Below are 18,393 nucleotides of genomic sequence, written 5' to 3' on the forward strand. Positions count from 1 at the left end.
GTAGAAGAACCTTGGTGAAAAAGAATTCTAATTGTACCATGACCCATTACTTTACTCTGAGACTGACTGTTGCTCATAGGACAACATGACTGACTTGTTTTGGTTTGTTAATGTGTGTGTGTGGGGGGGGGGGAGGGTAATGGATAAAGGTACACTGTGGGCTTAATAGTGCAGATTTATAAGGGATTTAAAACAGGATAATATCTTTGTGGCCTTTCAGAGAGGAAAAAATGGCACAACGACACAAATGTTTTTTTTGCCACAGGTGCCAATCTCTGACAGAGCAGTGGCCAGACTCTCAGGCCGACCCTGCTGTTGGCTAACTCCTGTGTGTGTGTGTGTGTGTGTGTGTGTGTGTGTGTGTGTGTGTGTGTGTGTGTGTGTGTGTGTGTGTGTGTGTGTATTGGAATGGTGTGAGGGAAATGGCAGCTGGCTGTGAAGGGGATATGAAGTGAGAGGTAGATGACAGGAGTGAGAGAGAGAGAGAGAGAGAGAGAGAGAGAGAGAGAGCGAGAGAAATAACAGAGATAAAAATAAAAGGGGGAAGGAAAGAGAGAGAGACAGAAAGAGAGAGATAAATTAGAGTGAGAGATAGCTCTGGAATGAAAGCTGGGATAGAGGCCAGGAGAGAGAGAGCATTAGAAAGAGGAAGACATTGAGTAAGTGATGGAGAGAAAGAAAAAAGGAGAGATAAAAAGGGAGAGAGAGGAAAAGAGAAGGAGAGGAAGTGTAAGATGAATTACAGTGAGAGATTCCGGAATGGATGAATGACATGAGAGAGCTTGGCCATAAGTGAGAAAAAGAAAGAGAGAGAGAGAGAGAGAGAGAGAACACCTACATGAAGTCAAAATTGAAGAAGTGTGAAAGAGAGCAAAAGAGAATGAGAGATTAATTATGGTAGAATGGAAATAAAAGAGAGAAGGCCTGCAAGACGAATGATGGACAGATGGATTAGTGGGTGAGGACAGATGGATTAGTGGGTAAAGAAAGAATGAGATGTGCATTGATTGGACTCCACAGGGCGTGTGACGCAAAACACAGAATAACCTCTCTTTCTTTCCCGCTCTCTCTCCTATGGAGTTAAAAGCAGGCCTCGAGTCCCAACCAAGAAAACATGACAGCCGCTGTTGCCAGGCAACCACAACAGTTGCAAGAAAAAGCACTGTGGTCTGGAGCTGGGCCTAGGACCCAGCCTTCCCCTAAATCCAGCCGTCCCAAATCCAGCATTCCCGAGCTCAACCTTCCCAAGTCTCCAATTCCCTGAGCACGGACAATATATGGGTATGTGCCACCCACTCCAAACCACAAAAAATGGAGAGTCAGCAGGAATCAACCGTCATTTCATAAGGACTCATAAGGAAATTATGAGTCAAAGTGCTTATTAGATCGTGCCAAACTACATATTTTAAATCCAATTTTCATAAACTTTCAAATCACTGTGAGGTCATAGGTAAGGTAGGCAGATATACTGGTACATGTGTATCACAAATCCACACAAACACACCCACTTACACTCATATGTAATGCAATGCACAATGAAATGGCAGTGTCAAATACAAGCTAATCAAACTTCAGGTTCACAACACCCCACCACACCCCTATATAACAAGGTGGTGTGGTCCAAACAGGCGCTGCTTGTGCTATGCTGCACCCCAAAGCCCATTAAGACCTCATAATGTCCAACAGAGACACTTTCTTTCAAAACAAACCTTACTCTTTGCCTTATGCCCAAGGCTTACAAATCAGCAAGTGTGTGTGTGTGTGTGTGTGTGTGTGTGTGTGTGTGTGTGTGTGTGTGTGTGTGTGTGTGTGTGTGTGTGTGTGTGTGTGTGTGTGTGTGTGTGTAGTGATTTGTTAGCAGGACAGATGTGATTTTGCTCACATCTGTCCTGCTGACCAAAAGCGCAGGGCAACTCGTTGCCCAGAACTTTTCCACAGCTGCACCATCACAGATCCTTGAAGCATACATACATACATACACATAAACATATGGGGCAGTTAAGACCAGGTCATGCGGGCCCTGGTCTCTGAAGGCCAGCAGAGTCCCTCTCCATCGTATTGCTCAGCCACCCACCTGATCTCCATTTGATGATGTCACTGAACTCGTTGTCGGCTACTCCCTCGGCGGTATCCCTGGACGACGCTGCGTCGGCCATGTTTCCCTGTGTGTGTTCTCACGCTCCACTCGGACTGTAACACCACCTGTAAACAGAGACATCCCACTGAGTCTGAGCTTCGTCTTCAGCCTACTTCAAGATGTGGTCTGTGATTCTGGTCCATTACACTTTCTGTACAATTCAGAAAATTGCTCCTCGCGTTCCTCTAGCGGTCCTTTCTGTGATTAAGGTTAAAAGAAATCCAGTGTTTGTACACAATCCCTTGCTCTGTGAATGGGAAACAAACACATGGGCTGGAGCCAATCCATAAACAATTCTAGCCTATTAACACATTGCTTCAAGAACATGGAGGGAAGGGGTGTCATTTGATTGGCCTTTGAGCTAAAATATCAACAACCCCTTTTGGCAGAACTGCAGACTCCTCCTTCAAACTTTACAGACTATAATCTCACACCCAATCCCCCATCCTTCCAACCGTAATCCCAGAATTTGACTCTTCAATCCTGGCTAAAGTTCCAACCCACTCCCGGGCTTTACTCCCAAACATTGACTCTTTCTCTTTGTCCAGACCTGAGGACTGAACTAGGAAGCAAGTTTACCAGCTTTTCTGCTAGATACCAGTCAACTTTTTCAAATCCAGGTAACTTCCAGGAGCAAGAGCTAATCTTCAAGGACAACATCCCTTTTAAAACCAAATATGTTATCAGGATGAGCCAGTAACCTCACATCCTAAAGACACAATTGCACCCGTCTGACTGGCTTTTGCCCTGTTACCAGAATCCCAGACTAGGATTCTCCAATCCTGACACTACTCAGTCTCAAAGCAGTCTCAAAGCAGGCATTATTCTCCATCTTTGTCCCAAATTGGCTGGCTCTTGCTCTGATCTTGGGGACTGACTCCTCCACAGCACGCCCAAGCCCTAAGCCTGGCTAGAGCCCCGGAGGCCCACGGAAGAGACAGGCCCTTTGCTCAATTACAGTGTGTGTGTGTGTGTGTTGTGTGTGTGTGTAGACGGCAGAGGCCGAAGGGCCTGAGGGAGAGGGAGGAAGCCAGGGAGTCGACGAGGTGACCGCTGAGAATGGGTGGTGCAGTGTGTGTGCGCGCAACACCACAGGCATGCTATCATTACCACATCTATAGAGGCACGGGTGGAGTCTTAATAAAGCACACCATCTGACAAGAGAAGATTGTCAAAGAAAAAGTACAAGAGTGTGTGAAAAACCAAGTATACTTAAACAGAACTGTGGATGATGAGTGACCACTGCGAGTCCCTCAGAAGTACTGTGTCACACACACACACCCTCCCACAGTCGTGACTTGCTGAATTTAGCTCAGGTCTGCTGGAAGTTTACTTTTGCAAGGCCCAGCTGTCAGTTCGGAGCTGACGTCACGTTGATAATGGTGGAATGTTGAGAGGTGCAGAACATGCAAGCGTGTGCGGGACTCGAACAAACCTCCATGAAGGCGCTATATGGAGGGGACCGAGAAATAAACAAGCTCGGGCGCTGTTAGAGGTTGACGTCAGCTCCGAAAGTAGATATAAAAACCATTTGGCTTCGATTTCAGTTCCCCTCGCGAGACATGGCTCCTTCCTTCCCTCCCCTCGCGTACAGAGCTTCCCAAAAACCAGCGAGGCAGCACTTCATCGAGGGTTCAATGAAACATACTGCATTAGCCTTGTATGCATTTCCAAACTGGTGTTGGCTATGGACATGACGTTAGCTCTACCTAGTCAAACAGGTAGCTCTGCACCGGTGCACAGGGCCAAACCTGTGTCCAATCGGTGGACTGTGTCGTTTTCAGTCCGCCTCCCATGGGTCGTTTTAATCCGATCATCACATTAAGCACCAACATGAGAACGATTTGTGTGTGTGCTGACTCTTGACACAAAACTCTGTGGCCACCCCCTTCATTTCTCCCACCCTCATGGTCACTCACCACACACACACATAGCCTACACACACACACACATTTCCCATTCTCTAACTGCTGTCTTTCCCACCTTGCTGGATGGAAAACAATATCTTGTCAAGTACATCCAGTACCCATTTGAAATGTTAGCTTCACTTAACTTTATTAAAACTCTTAAACCAATGTTGTGACAATCTATATTGATTGAACGTTCTAAAGTTTACTGTAACAGGATCCAATCTCTTTTTAACCAACTTTAAGTGATTTGATTTGATCTGAGCCGATCTAGCATCACTTCGAAACATGAATAGTGTTTTGCTACAGATTAACGTTAATGCTAACCAAGTGATTTGATAATAAGTAACTCCCACCTTACTGACAGTCCTGGGGTTTGAACACAAGTCTCCCAAAGTTTCGAAGAAATCAGCGAGGAGCAGCGAGAAAAGTGAGCTATTTCCACGTTTGCTGTCCCCTCGCCACGGCCTTTAAGACATTTTCAAACATCAGCCCCGATTCGCACACCCAGTCTCCACTTGAACGCGCTCCCAAAAAATGTGTTGCGAGGGATAATCTCAATCAAAAGTCAGAGAATATTTTTTTCTCCGCAGTGGCTGTTTAATTCTTCCACCACGGCACGGACAGGATTGTGTTCCGGTTCTAAAGTATCGCCGTTGTAGACGGGGAAACGGGTGCAGATGCAGCTTTAATCGAGCCCTTCCCTAACTTTGTTCCTGTTGCAAGCTACCTTTCCCTTCCCCGCTGCCTGCGCAAGCCTGCAAAAAAACTTCGCAAACGTAGAGATGGAAACATGGCGCGAGTGCAGTCACGTGACCGTGCACCCTGGCGACCAACTTGGACAAGTGGTGCCCTCTCGTTGGGACAGAAAGTTGGGATGTGGCGTGGCAGCAGGCTAGGGCAAAACCAAACGTGAGCTAACGGCATTAACCGATTCACCACGGCACAAATTGCAGGAGAATGGACGAACAGTTGATATAAACACGACACATTTATGAATAATTGGTTATTTATTCAAAGTCCTTTATACAATTGCATGAGGGTTTTTTGTTTTTACATTTTACATTTGTTACACCTAATTGTAAACAGTAACTTGAAAAATAAAACAAAGTAGTCTCAAAGTTTTGGTATGCTGTTAAGTGCTAGTGCTTTGCCGGGGAATAGAAGTCCGAGTCCAACCGCAGTTACATGTGAATCCATGGCTCTGGAATAAACGCTCTTATGGTGCCCTCTGCTGGTCCTTTGGCGATACTTTATAAACGGGTTTCTTCACCGAACTTTCGAGAAGAGCGTTCCCGCTGTAAAACGTGCAAATCATCTTCTATGTGAAACAATAATTTACACATTTACATTAATTTTGTCTCGGTAGTATGCGGTGTGACCCGAATACTGCTTTTTCCCTAAATCACTCTGTCCAATCCAGCAGTCAGGTGTCAGCCATCTGTGTGCAACTTTTCCCAGACACCAGCAGGAGGCGATAGTAACATCATTGTTTTCAATTATAGAATAGAAGCTCATCCTTCATGTTATTGGAAATCCACTCACTTTGGATTTTCAGGCAAAAGTCCAATTACACACGATGCCACATATAACTTTTGTTAATTTCACGTATAGCCTTACTTTTATGAAATTCGATATGGATCGCACACCACAATTGTTTTCATTTGTCTAGGGTAGTACCCATAGAGGTACTGAGAATGGTAGTGTTCCTTCGCTGAAACGATTCCTTACCGATTCCTATTTCTTCACTCAGAAGTGGACAACGTCGAGGCGAATACTCTTCCTTCAGTCGCTCTCCCTTTGATTAAACCATATTTGCCTCAAAATGTTTTTACCAGGAGTGGGGTTCGAACCCACGCGGACATATGTCCATTGGATCTTAAGTCCAACGCCTTAACCACTCGGCCATCCTGGTACATATAACTACTACATGAGACCCCACTCAATTTATGTAAAAACGTAACCATATATTTTTGAGCTTTTTCAACAAATTTCCTTTCTAAATCAACATTTCTCATGCGGTAACGTTAATGATAAACTTGTCCTTACTCCCATTTCCTAACAGTCTGATTCAGCTAACGTTAGCAAGCATTTTCCAGGTTCCAACAACCTAACCTGATATAACTGATGGACACTCGCTGTGACATATCAGAAGCACATTCTTCACCCGCATACATCATATCTTATCCAGGAATAATAGCTATATTAAGTCTAGCAAGTATCACCTCTGCGGAGAACAAGTTGTTAGCTAACGTTAACGTGTTATATCTATCTAGGACAGACATCTCCACCAATCAACTAACGTTAGCGAAGCTAGCTAGCAATTGAGCTAAGTATTGGTAGCTAACCCTAGTTAGGTTCACCAGTATTTTAACCTGCGAGGAAAATCGAACGAGTCATACAGAGGTAGCTGCTAATTGTTTCTCGCCCTCTGGTTTTACTTGTTCTACCCAGGGGGCAAGGGGGTTTAGATGACATGGGCTGCTGTAAAAGGTTGTCATATAAAAATGAAATCTATGATGTCTGAGGATCACAACCTGGGTGGACAACCCGGTCAACAAGCTGCTGAAAACTTGCAATTAGGGTCATGCTACCTCAAATTCTGCTTTAACTCCCCGGAATCACCCAATCATGCTAAAAAGGTTTAATTATATCCATGAATCCTGGGCCATATCTCCCTGATTAGGCGGGTCAATATATGGAAAAAAACACCTAACCTCAAAAAAATTGATACAAAAGGTTTTTCAACTGATTATGATACCTAGATGTACTTAATAACATATTAAAAATCTAGTAAAATCTGACCCCAGTAAAGGGGTCATTTTCAAGATGGCGTCCAAGATGGCCACCAGAAGCTAATTTGGGATATCTGAAGCATTAATCAGCCTAGGAAAGTGTTTTTCGTGTTTAATCAGATTTAGAGGTCACTGATTCATACATGTCACACGAAAGTATCAGTTCATCATTTTCAAGATGGCATCCAAGATGGCCACCAGAAGCTAATTTTGGCTATGAAACATTATTCAGCCTAGGAAAGTGTTTTTCATGTTTAATCAGATTTAGCGGTCACTGAGTCATATATGTCACACTAAAGTATCAGATCATCATTTTCAAAGACTTATAATTTTCAAGATGGCGTCCAAGATGGCCACCGAACGCTAATTTTGGCTATATCTGATGCATTATTCAGCCTAGGAAAGTGTTTGTTGTGTTTAATTAGATTTAAAGGTCACTGATTCATATATGTCAGACTAAAATATCAGTTGGTGATGGCGAACTGAAGCTTTCTGAACCAGTGAAGCTTTCAATCCAATTGTATCGAAAAAAGGTTCAGTACTCGAAGCTTCAGAACTCTATGAGGACCTCTGCTGGTGAAAGTTAAGGATAGCATTGTGTCATGAAGTGTTTCAGACATTAGCCATGAATGTCTTTGAGTCGAAGATGAATAAATGTTGAGCATGAATTAATGGATAAATAAATAATGTCATAAATAGGCCTAACTAAGCCTATTTTGTACCCTGCATAAATACAAATGTAATTGCCTTCTCTATAAAAACAATAAAGGTAGTATTTTGGCTGTGAGCATTTCTTGTATTCGTAAACAAATACATCAATTTAGAAGGGAGATGAATAAAGAATGGGCATGCACATTGCACACACATTTCTGTGATTATATTGGGTACAGAGGGTCCCCGTTAAAAATTGACACTTAATTCACGATAATGGTGATTCACGCAGCTGGGTGACATGTAAGGACAACTGCAGCCGCATGGGGGCAGCATAGTCCGCTGTGGCGTTCAACTGTCGAACCGACGGGCGATTCGACAGCAAGGGCTGTGATTGGCCGTTTTCAGTGCGCGTTTCTCTGTTTTAGCAGCCCCTGCAACATGCTAATCCACTGTAGCCTAAGCTTTGTACATAATGTTAAACATAGTTTTGGATTCAGTGGCAAGATTTCTTGATTGTATAGTGCCTGTCTCTCAGTAATGTTTTAAAATGAGAGCTTAGGTCAGCTGGCAGTAGGCTACTTTGTCGGTAGTCATGAGAAGTTCGCTTGCTAACAGAACATAAAAATGCTGCCCAGAAACCTTGTGAATAGTTCTGACACTAACGAGGTTGAAATATAGCATTTGCCTACAGCATCTCCTTAACAGTAATGTTAACAAAATGACAGCATTCATATGACAAAGGAAAAACGAATCCGGTCACTCAAGACTGTGCCGCAGCCGTGGGGCAGAAGACGCTTGGTGGCCGTCCCACAACGCTATAAACTTAACCTAAATAGCCCGGCTGCTGTAAGCTACAATCGGATTTTATTGTATACCCCTGTTGTCTCAATGATGATAACATCTCATTTCCGACTATATTTCAAAGTGTGCCGTTCATTTGCATTATTAACATAACATCGTATTTTGTCATTTTGGCGAAGACATGCATTCCGTTAGGGATATTGAACATATTTAACATTCTCTAACCATCGCGGATTTGGAATTGGTGCAGTTGTCAGCACAAAAAATCATTTTATTCTTTTGCTCTTTTGCATTGCTCTATGCTGTTCTATGGTGCTTTCTGCCTCTTGGTTGCGCGCGATGATTTAGTGGACGTTTCATAGAAATCCATATATAATGAGCGCATAAAACGACTTGTTGACGTTTTGGGACATTAATCTACATGTAGGCTACGTTAAGCTTTAAGGATTGTATGTCCTTAATTTATTTATATAGGCCTATTTAGGCTACTTGGCGAAACCCTGGATACTTTTATTGCCACACAACAATATTGGTGGTATTTGTTACATTAGCTTCAAAAGGCACCGCTTCAGAAAGCTGCACTGCTTGTGAAAGAAGGGGTGGGGAGGGAGCTTTCAGCCAAGTGTCGGAAAAATGCATAGCCTACAACACAGAACCCGCTTCTCGCACTAGTCACTGACAGTAGACACGCCTTCCAGCCTAATGACTTTCTCACATTTTGCAGAGAAAGCTCAGTATGAGAGAGCAGAGAAAGCTCGGTAGCCGGAGAGAGACGCCGAGAATGATGGGTTGAAAGCGGAGGTCAAAAACCTCAAACGAGGCTTCAACAACTCCGAAAGAGGCAGCCACTTGAGAGCCACAGAGACATTTTACAGGAGATGAGAGCTGGAATCGGAGAACTTCAGGCGACGCCACGTGAGCAGAGAAGTTATTCGGCGCCTGAGAGACCAATCCCCAGGTGCACCTCGACACCAGCTCCAGAGACGTCCTCCTTGCAGATGTCTCCATTGGCCCTCTCCGTCACCTCAGCGACAGCATCCAAGTTCCTAGTCAACACGCAGGCGTGACCTTGCGCGTGATGTTGGTCCCGAAGACCACGCTAAGATTCACCAACAGAGCTACTGCCAAGTGGGCTGATGGGATGCCTGCTCTTCAGGTCCATCGTCACAGAGGAACACTATAAAGCCTGGAGCAAAACCACCAACTGGGATGGGCGAAGGGCAAGCGAGCACTGCCATAAAATGTGAAAAACTTTGTGGTCTCAACACTACAACGAAAGTTCCCTGCTATGGGGAGGAGTGAACTGAAGGACTGCATAAATAAGATCAACGAATTACTCCAAGACAACACGCAGATCTTCCCAGGGATTCAACGTGGTTTAAATTTAGACTGTAGAATGTAGACTGTTCATTATTTCAATAAATAGGTTTTCTCTGAAGCACTTTCCCGACTTCGTCTTTCTATAGGCTAAGCATATCATGGAGATAGAGTAGAAAACTGGATTTAACTAAACAAATGTAACTAAGTAAACTGATTGTTCACACTACAGTAGGTCATGTTCCCCCTCTCAGGCTGTACAATAGGCCTATTGAAAGTAGGCTAATGAGCTCAATAGACACGTTAGCGCTTCCATTAGGAAACTTTCGTTGCAGACTTTCACAACTGATTGTTTAGCCTATACTGACTAGCCTACTGTAGGCCTACTCTACAGTAGCCTAGGCTATAGGTTATGTTCCCCCTCTCAGGCTGTACAGTAGGCCTATTGAAAGTAGACTAATGAGCTTAGACACATTAGCGCTTCCAGCCTAATGACTTTCACACATGAATGATTTACAGTAGACACATTAGCGCTCCCACGCAGTGCAGTAACTAGGCCTGAGTAGGTGCAGCAAGTGCAGTCGCACCAGGGCCTGTGACCTCCGTCGCTACCCCGCAATGCAATTGCTGGAAAATTCTATACCGGTCCTTTCTGACTACCTGCGTGCCTTTGCCCAGGCCAAGGCTACTGGCGCAGACACTCGCAAATAAATGGGGTTCAGAGTACATTTGAAAATGTGAGAGCTGGCGGAGAGTGAAGCGTCACTTTGACGAACTATCGGGAAGATGAACGCTTAACCGATGCAGAGAGATCCTTCAAAGTGCAGGTATTTAATGCAACTCTGGACATCATAATCAGTCAGCTCTCCCAAAGATGTGCAAGCACGCGGAAAACTTGTTATGTGGTTGAGTCTTTACGTCCTATGATCCTTCTTCGCAGGTGATGATGAACTGCTTGAAAAGGCAGTACGTTTGTCAGACCATTATAGCATGGACATTGCACCGACATTCCCAACACAACTCCTCTCATTTAGGTCTTGCTTTAAAGCAGAGATTTCACAGAAGTCATCTATTTTTCAACTTGCCAAAAGGCTGGTGGTAGATTATGACAGTGTAACATCCACATTCGGGAAGTGTGTACTGCTCTCATGTTGTTTCTACATTGCCTGTGACTGTGGCAACAGCTGAGCGATCTTTTTCCAAATGTTCAACAATTGCTGGTGTACAGGCTATAATCAATTAGCTAAATCATTTGTCCAGCTGTTTAAACATTTTTTTAGTGTTACATTCAAACGCCAAAAGGTGCTTTGATATCTTTTTTTTGTTTAAACGTCGGCAAGCAGGCATGCTGTGGTTGCAATGAATGAGGATAATTGGTTTTATCTGCGGTGTTATTTTTGCATTTTGAATATGACTCGGCTCCAGCACGCCTACTTTTTAACGGTGCTTTCTTAAAGGAGCTGCACCATCTTACAACAATTGCATCTACATTTTCATATTAGAATGTTTTGTCAAGTGTGCTTAAACTACCTTGATCAAATTAAGTTTCCGTTTCGGCCCCGCTGAAAGTCTCTTATGCTCTTATGCTTTATCGTTACACTATCAAATCTATAAGTAACCGTGACAAATAGGGTATAAGATATATAAACTCACGCTATTGTATTATCATATATGTTTGGTAATGGCTCAGCTTTCTCTGATTGTTCTACTGACTTGGAAATTGCATCATGGAAGCAGTAAGTCAAGTCGCATCAAAAATAGTAGTGGCAGAACTCCAAAGTGACACCTTGTGGTTGTTTGTGTCAACTGCAGTTTGTGCCATTTCTGCTGAGAAAATGGGGATCGTGATTCCTGAAGGAACCCGTCCAAACTTAACGGGGACCCACTGTACGTAGCCTAGACCAGTGTTTCTCAAAGTGTGGTCCGGGGACCACTGGTGGTCCGCAAGCTATCCCCTGCTTCGAAGCGTGTATTGAAGACATGAACCAATTTGGAGTGAAGCCTTGTATCGGAGGTTGATTCGTTTTGTGATAATCACGTGATCAGTGACATCCGAAGCTTCGTTTCACACACACCCACGTGACTGCTTCGAAATTTAATTCAAAGCACGATAGCACCATTTAAAACATGTCCCATCTTCCTCTATGCCATGAACAATGCATTGCCCTCTATTCTGTATAGGCGAATCTAGTGTAAAGGGGATACATTTTAGCCTATATTGTCCAGGCAAAACAAATTAAACACCCCAAACCATATATTTTCTAAAAGCATATAACCTCTAGATGAGATATAACACCAGTTAAGACATGTCTTATCTTCCTCCATGCCATGGAGATGGTTAATAATCCTGTATTGCATTTGCTCTGTATTAAAACGCATTGATTTAAATTTATGGCTGAAAAAGGTAGAGCATTGAAATATTTTCAATTTTAACATTTAAAATCCTATTCTTGTTTAATTTGACCATCATTTGATATCAATTTCACCCCTGTAGGCTGAATAGTAATTGAGATATAGCCATTCTAACCTGTTGACAGCCATTTTGGCGGCCATTTTGAAAATGACCCCTTTCCCAAGGTCAGATTTTAGTTTTTTAGATAGATATTAAGATAGATTTAGATATTATATTAAGTATATTGATATAGATACTATATTAAGAAAAGGTTTAGTGTGGCCACAATTTGGCTGTGGCATGGAGGGAGGGGTTATGCATATGTGCTAATATAGCACGCAAACAGTGAGGAAGTAAGACAGTGGTAAAAAGTGGCTAGTGGCAGTATCCAAACATGGAGGGGGTGGAGAGGCAGACAGACTATGCGGAGAAGTCTATCTCTCCTCTTCCCTTAGGTGAAGCATTGAACATGATTGAACTTCCTTGTCTGTCTGTTGTGCAAGGCAGTGAGCGAAGTCTCCAGCTGATCAGGCTCTTCTGCTTTACAATAGTGCTGTGGAGTGGATGACACTCATTGTCCAAGATGTTGATCAGTGTTCAGGGTCCTTTTGTCAGATATTGAAGTGATGCATTCCAGTTCAGCTCCCACTACAGAGCCAGCTTTCCTTACCAGCCTGTCAAGTTGCCCCGCATCCTTCTTCTTTGTGCTTCCTCCCTAGCATACCACTGCATAGAAGAGGACGCTGGCAACAACAGACTGCTAGAACATCCTGAGGAGCTTGCTGCACACATTGAAGGACCGCAGCCTCCTCAGGAAGTACAGCCTGCTCTGCCCTTTCTTGTAGAGTGTGTCCGTGTTGGCTGACCAGTCCAGTTTATTGTCCAGGTGGAGACCCAGATACTTGTAGGTGCTTACCACCTCCACATTGACCCCATCAATGGAGACTGGTAGCAGAGTGGGCTTAGACCTGCGTCAGAAAACTTCTGTATGTGGCATGACTCTGTGTTGTAGCAGAAGTCAGATGTGTACAGGGTGAACAGGACTGGTCAGGTAATCTGTACCAGGTTACCAGGTGAGCATCCACACCCATCTGCAATAGCTTGTCTCCTAGTCTGAGGGGTTGGATGGTGTTAAAAGCACTTGAGAAATCAAGTGATGTCTTGATGTCTTTCACAGTGTTGGAACTTGTCCGAGGCGTAGACTCAAGTTAAAGATGTGCTTCAGTGGCTTCCCCAGTTCAGCAGCACAGGCCTTGAGTAGCCTTGGACACAGTCTGTCAGGCCTTCTTGGGGCGAAGTTTCTTTAGTTGAACTCTTTCTTGATCTGCTGTGATGATGGGGGGTATGGGGAGGGGGAGGGGTGCATCTGGGATCTGTGTGTGATTGCTGTTGACTGAAGTCATTGTCACCTCATTGTTCGTGATCGCTATGTGGGGGAGGGGTGCAATATCCAGTGATGGGGGGGGTACGATAGCCTGTGATGTGGAGGTGAGTGTTGCACTGGTATTGTGGGGGTGCATGGGGGCTGGGGAATGACCACCTCCTTGATGTCCCTGTCAAGGATGCCAGAGTCGTGGACACCTCAACAGGCACAGGCAAGGAGGCGTCAGGCGGGGGCAGGGCGTGAGGTGATGGTGGCTTAGGTCGTTGGGTGTCACCGGGATGCAGAGCTGGAGAGACTGGGAGGCTGGGAGGTGGGGATAGGGCAGGCACGCAAACAAGAGCAATGTCTGAGTCAGCAGAGGGTGGTGGACAGACCACTGCCATTGGAGCTGGAGCAGGGCAGTCAAACCTGTTGTAGAAGTGGTTCAGCTGGTTCGCCCTGTCCAGGTCCCCCTCAACAGAGCTGCTGCTCTTCTTCAGGCCCCTGGAAAAGGCATCATGTAGCATGGAATTGCCCTCTTTGCACAGGAGCAGCTCTTCTGACAACCCTTAACACAACCACATGATATTGCCATGGCCATTGACACAGGCCAGGCAGGCTGTGTAGATGGAATTGAAAATGCTTGGCCCTCATCCAGAGACCATCCAAAATTTCTGATTTTTTACTGCCCAAGCGATTCATCATTATTATAGTGTTCATATTAATAGCGACTTGAAATACAACCCCAAAACAGAAAAGTTGGGACGTTGTGCAAAATGCAAATAAAAACTAAATGTGATAATATACAAGTCTCGTAAACCCATATTTAGCAGCAATAAGGACACAGACAACATATCTAATGTTGAAAATGAAAATGTGGACTATTTCATGGAAAATATATGTTCATTTTGAATTTGATGCCAGCAACATGTTTCAAAAAAGTTGGGACGGGAGCATGTTTATCACTGTACTGCTTCACCTCTTCATTTAACAAAATTCTGTAAATGTTTAGGAACTGAGGAGACTATTTGCTAGAGTTTTGAGAATGAACTCTAGCAAATAGTCATTACTACACGATTTCAGTTGCTCAACAGTATGGGGTATTCTTAGTCATGCGTTCCACTCCATTATGCACCTAATTTGACAAATCTGAACAGCAGACAGGCCATTTTAGCACCTGGACTCTTCCTCTATGGAGAAATACTATTTAAATATGTGCAGAATTCATTTGGCCATTGTTTTCCTGAAATATTCAAGGTCTTCTCTAGAATAGATATTGACTGGATGGCAGTATATGTTGCTCAAAACCTACATCTTTCAGAATTGATTGTGCTTTGCCAAATGTGCAAGATGCCCATGCTGTAGGCACGAATGCTCCTCCACACAGTCATAGATGTTGGGTTTCAAACTGAGCACTAAAACAAGTTGGATAGGTTGGATACATGGATAGGCCCTCTCCTCTTTAGCCCAGATGAGTCCATGATTTCCAAAAACAATGGCAGATGTTGATTGGTCTAACCACAGGACCTTTTTCAACGTTACCTCAGTTCATTTTAAACAAGCTCAGGCCCAGATAAGACGGTGGTATTTTCTGTATTGTGTCTCAATATAATTTCGGTTGTTAGAATTTTGGCTGCAGTTTTTGAATTGAGTATCAAACAGCGCACATAGACAATGGTTATCAGAGGTTGTCCTGAGCCCATACAATGACAGGTGTGGAAACAGGTCTGGTGTTGATGCAGTGCCATCTGAGGTCCAGAAGACCACGACCATCCAATGTGTTTTTCAGCTCCTTCCCTTGTCCTGTAGATGATGGACCCCCCAAATACTTCACAATTTCATCTTAAGAAGCATTAAAATGCCATTGTTTCATCATTTGTGTACACAGGTTTACACAGAATGATGAATACCCGTACATCTTTACTTCTAAGAGACCCTGCTGGGATGCTCTTTTTCATACCCAATCATGTTGCCAGTTACCCTAATTAGTTTTGAAACATTCCTCCTTTTGTTTTCTTTATCACTACACACCTTTTCCAGCATTTTGTTATCCCCGTCCCAACTTTTTTTGAAACATGTTGCTGGTATCAAATTCAAAATTAAAATATATATTTCATGAAAGTCAAATTTTCAATCAATAGTCAACATTTGATATGCTGTCCGTGTCCTTTTGTCAAGTAAATGAGTTTAAGAGATTTGCAGATTATTACATTCTGTTTTTATTCACATTTTACACAACGTCCCAAGTTTTTCTATTTCGGGTTGTAATTGTTTTATAATGAAAACTGAAAAGCACTTAGACTACCATGAAATTTCTCAATATATTATATATTTATATATATCTAAAATATTGCCTTCTAGTGGTGAAATGAAAATCCAAGTAGCCTAGCCTATTTTACATGGGATTTCCAACAATACAGGAAGTAGCGTTAATCGTGCACCACCAGTGACGGACTGGGATTAAAAAACGGCCCTGGCATTTTCACCAACCAGCTGACCCTGCGGGGACCGCGATGCACGCCGTGATGCATGTGCTCGCCACACACAGATATAACTTCACATGCACGGACATAACACGTTTGCAGCCCCATTGGTGATGAACTCTAACTTTAATATGCATAAAGACTGAACCAAGAACATGGATATATCAATGCACAACTCCAAAAAAATGAATGCAATATGAAATATGAAAAAAGCCTAGAATACATGGATTTCTATGTAACGTCACGAAAACATGCGTGCGCAAGAGGCAGAAAGCACCATAGAACAGCATATTCAGCATTTACACCCACTTCTGATGAGACAGGAGTTGACCACACAACCATGATAATTTTAATACTAAGCAATGCACAAAGAATCAAATATATTAAAGAATAACAACTCATTAAGCTTGGATGAATGAATCAAATATTGTTTAATAAAAAATATTGAGTGAGACAACAAGATGTGTGTGTGTGTGTAAATGTGTGTATCTAACTGGAAAAACAAGAACAAAGTGAAGGAAGGAATATTATAAGTGATTAATACATTAAAAAAAATCCTCCACATACATCAGGCATACATTCATCAACAACATTACAACATTCATAATAAAGGTACCTGGCATAAGATAAAAATGAACAGTGTGGAACAAAAAAAATGGGAACAAGCATGAACAAGGAACAAGCATGAATAATATCAACAAACATACGTACAGTGGCCACAACAACGATACTGGCGGTCCAGCAAGATCTGTTGAGACAGGGGCACAAATATATTCTAACAAGCCAGTTCACTCAGGATTGCCTAGAAAATAATTTTTTCTTTGCGTACATCAGACTCACACCTGTGGAGTTCCACTATGCACTATGGCCAGTCACTGTAGGGCAGTTCCTCTCGACAACGCATACTAACATCCTCTTCATCTGTGTCCTGGACACTAAAAAGCAGATAAAGCGAAATAGGGCGACAATAGATTCAACAATGGACACTGCAGGTAACACTATATAAGCCTCCAGCACCAGCCACCATTACCAGCAGCAGCAGCCACCAGCAGCAACAGCCGCCAGCAGTAGCCGCCACCACCAGCCGCCACCACCAGCAGCCGCTACCAGCAACAGCCACCACCAGCAGCAGCCGCCACCAGCAACAGCCGCCACCAGCAGTAGCAGCTACCAGGAGCAGCCGCAACCAACAGCCGCCACCAGCAGTAGCAGCTACCAGCAGCAGCCGCCACCAGCAGCAACAGCCACCATTACCTGAAGCCGCCACCATTACCAGCAGCAGCCGCCATCACCATCCTTCGCCAACACCAGCCAGCTCAAGCAGTCATCGCCTCCAGCAGCAGCCGCCTGCAGCAGCAGTGTTTGGGAAACAAATTAGTCACACTACTGTCTGAGTAATAAACATTTTAAAGCTCATTATGGCTTATGATAATTTTTTTGTGTAAAATAATTTGTATTCCTACATGCAATCCAACAGCCCTTTCAAGGGTGTAATTAAACAAACCTTATTTCTACTAGCATCCGATACACAGTACTCAGCTGACTAGCTAACACCGCCAGGTTCAGCAGATACAACCTAAAAAAAAACGTCCTTAATCAACCTTAATGATCCTAGTAATCTAACATCAATAATTTACTAAATAAAATATGTCAGAGATTCACTACTGAACTTCGTAATTTTTGGTGTAGCGATACCTTCTTCACAGCTCGCAAAATCGAGATAACTAAGTAGCAGGCAATGACTGAAAATCGGTGGTCTACCAAGTTAAGAAAATATATATAAATTGCACTGTGCACATACAAATAAATATAAGCATATGCACCATAAAGGGCCTATTTATATAATATACAGAGTTGACCATTCAAAAGAGGTAGCTATTTAATCAATTTACGCCTGGATATAACGTTAACATTACCTTTACAGAGGGCGAAGTCAAGCTAACAAACTAGCAGGCAATCGGTGGTCTACCAAGATAAAACATATATATAATTACGCTGTGTACATACAAATAAAGATCAGTATATGCATCATAAAGGGCCTCTGATAAAATATAGACAGTTGACAGTTCAAAACAGGTAGATATTTAATCAATTTACCCCTGGATATAACGTTACCTTCACAGAAGGCAAGTCAAGCTAACAAACTAGCAGGCAATCGGTCGTCTACCAAGATAAAACATATATATATATATATATATAATTACGCTGTGTACATACAACAAAAGATCAGTATATGCATCATAAAGGGCCTATGATACAATAAAGACAGTTGACAATTCAAAACAGGTAGCTATTTAATCAACTTACCTCAGAAGTTACTCGACAGTCAGCAATGGAAGTGAATGATGTCCATCGCCATAGAATGAGTAGGGTCCGTCTGCGGCATGGGCGTGTCCGTCATTAAACAGGAACGCCCATTGGGCGTTCCTGGTACTGCAGCATCGACCAATCACGAAGAGCTTCAAGTGACGCTGGGTATGATGTCATTTCTTCTTCCTTTTCCTCAATTTCATCCCGTGTGTGCACCACTGTCTATGGTGTGCA

At 43.3% G+C, this 18,393-nt stretch overlaps 1 protein-coding gene, 1 long non-coding RNA gene and 1 other non-coding gene across 4 annotated transcripts in view; all 3 read right to left on the reverse strand.

Moving 5' to 3' along the window:
* Nucleotides 1-4,859, reverse strand: part of utrn (utrophin) — a 155,501-nt gene extending 150,642 nt beyond the window's left edge. The window contains 2 exon segments of the mRNA XM_048249538.1: nt 2,075-2,202; nt 4,401-4,859. Coding sequence (XP_048105495.1) covers nt 2,075-2,156 — 82 coding nt within the window. The 5' untranslated portion in view covers nt 2,157-2,202; nt 4,401-4,859.
* A 1,017-nt stretch (nt 4,860-5,876) lies between these two features.
* trnal-uaa lies at nt 5,877-5,959 on the reverse strand. Its single transcript has one exon. It is a non-coding gene; the product is annotated as a tRNA-Leu (tRNA).
* A 10,491-nt stretch (nt 5,960-16,450) lies between these two features.
* LOC125299495 lies at nt 16,451-17,911 on the reverse strand. 2 transcript variants are annotated; one of them, XR_007194375.1, is made up of 4 exons: nt 17,766-17,911; nt 17,104-17,196; nt 16,692-16,784; nt 16,451-16,597 (listed from the first exon to the last, which is right to left on the reverse strand). It is a non-coding gene; the product is annotated as an uncharacterized LOC125299495 (long non-coding RNA). The 2 variants fall into 2 exon arrangements; XR_007194376.1 differs by lacking the exon at nt 17,766-17,911 and adding an exon at nt 17,354-17,719.
* Between the last annotated feature and the right edge of the window lie 482 nt (nt 17,912-18,393).

This window comes from Alosa alosa, chromosome 8, assembly GCF_017589495.1.
Source record: "Alosa alosa isolate M-15738 ecotype Scorff River chromosome 8, AALO_Geno_1.1, whole genome shotgun sequence".
Taxonomy (NCBI): domain Eukaryota; kingdom Metazoa; phylum Chordata; class Actinopteri; order Clupeiformes; family Clupeidae; genus Alosa; species Alosa alosa.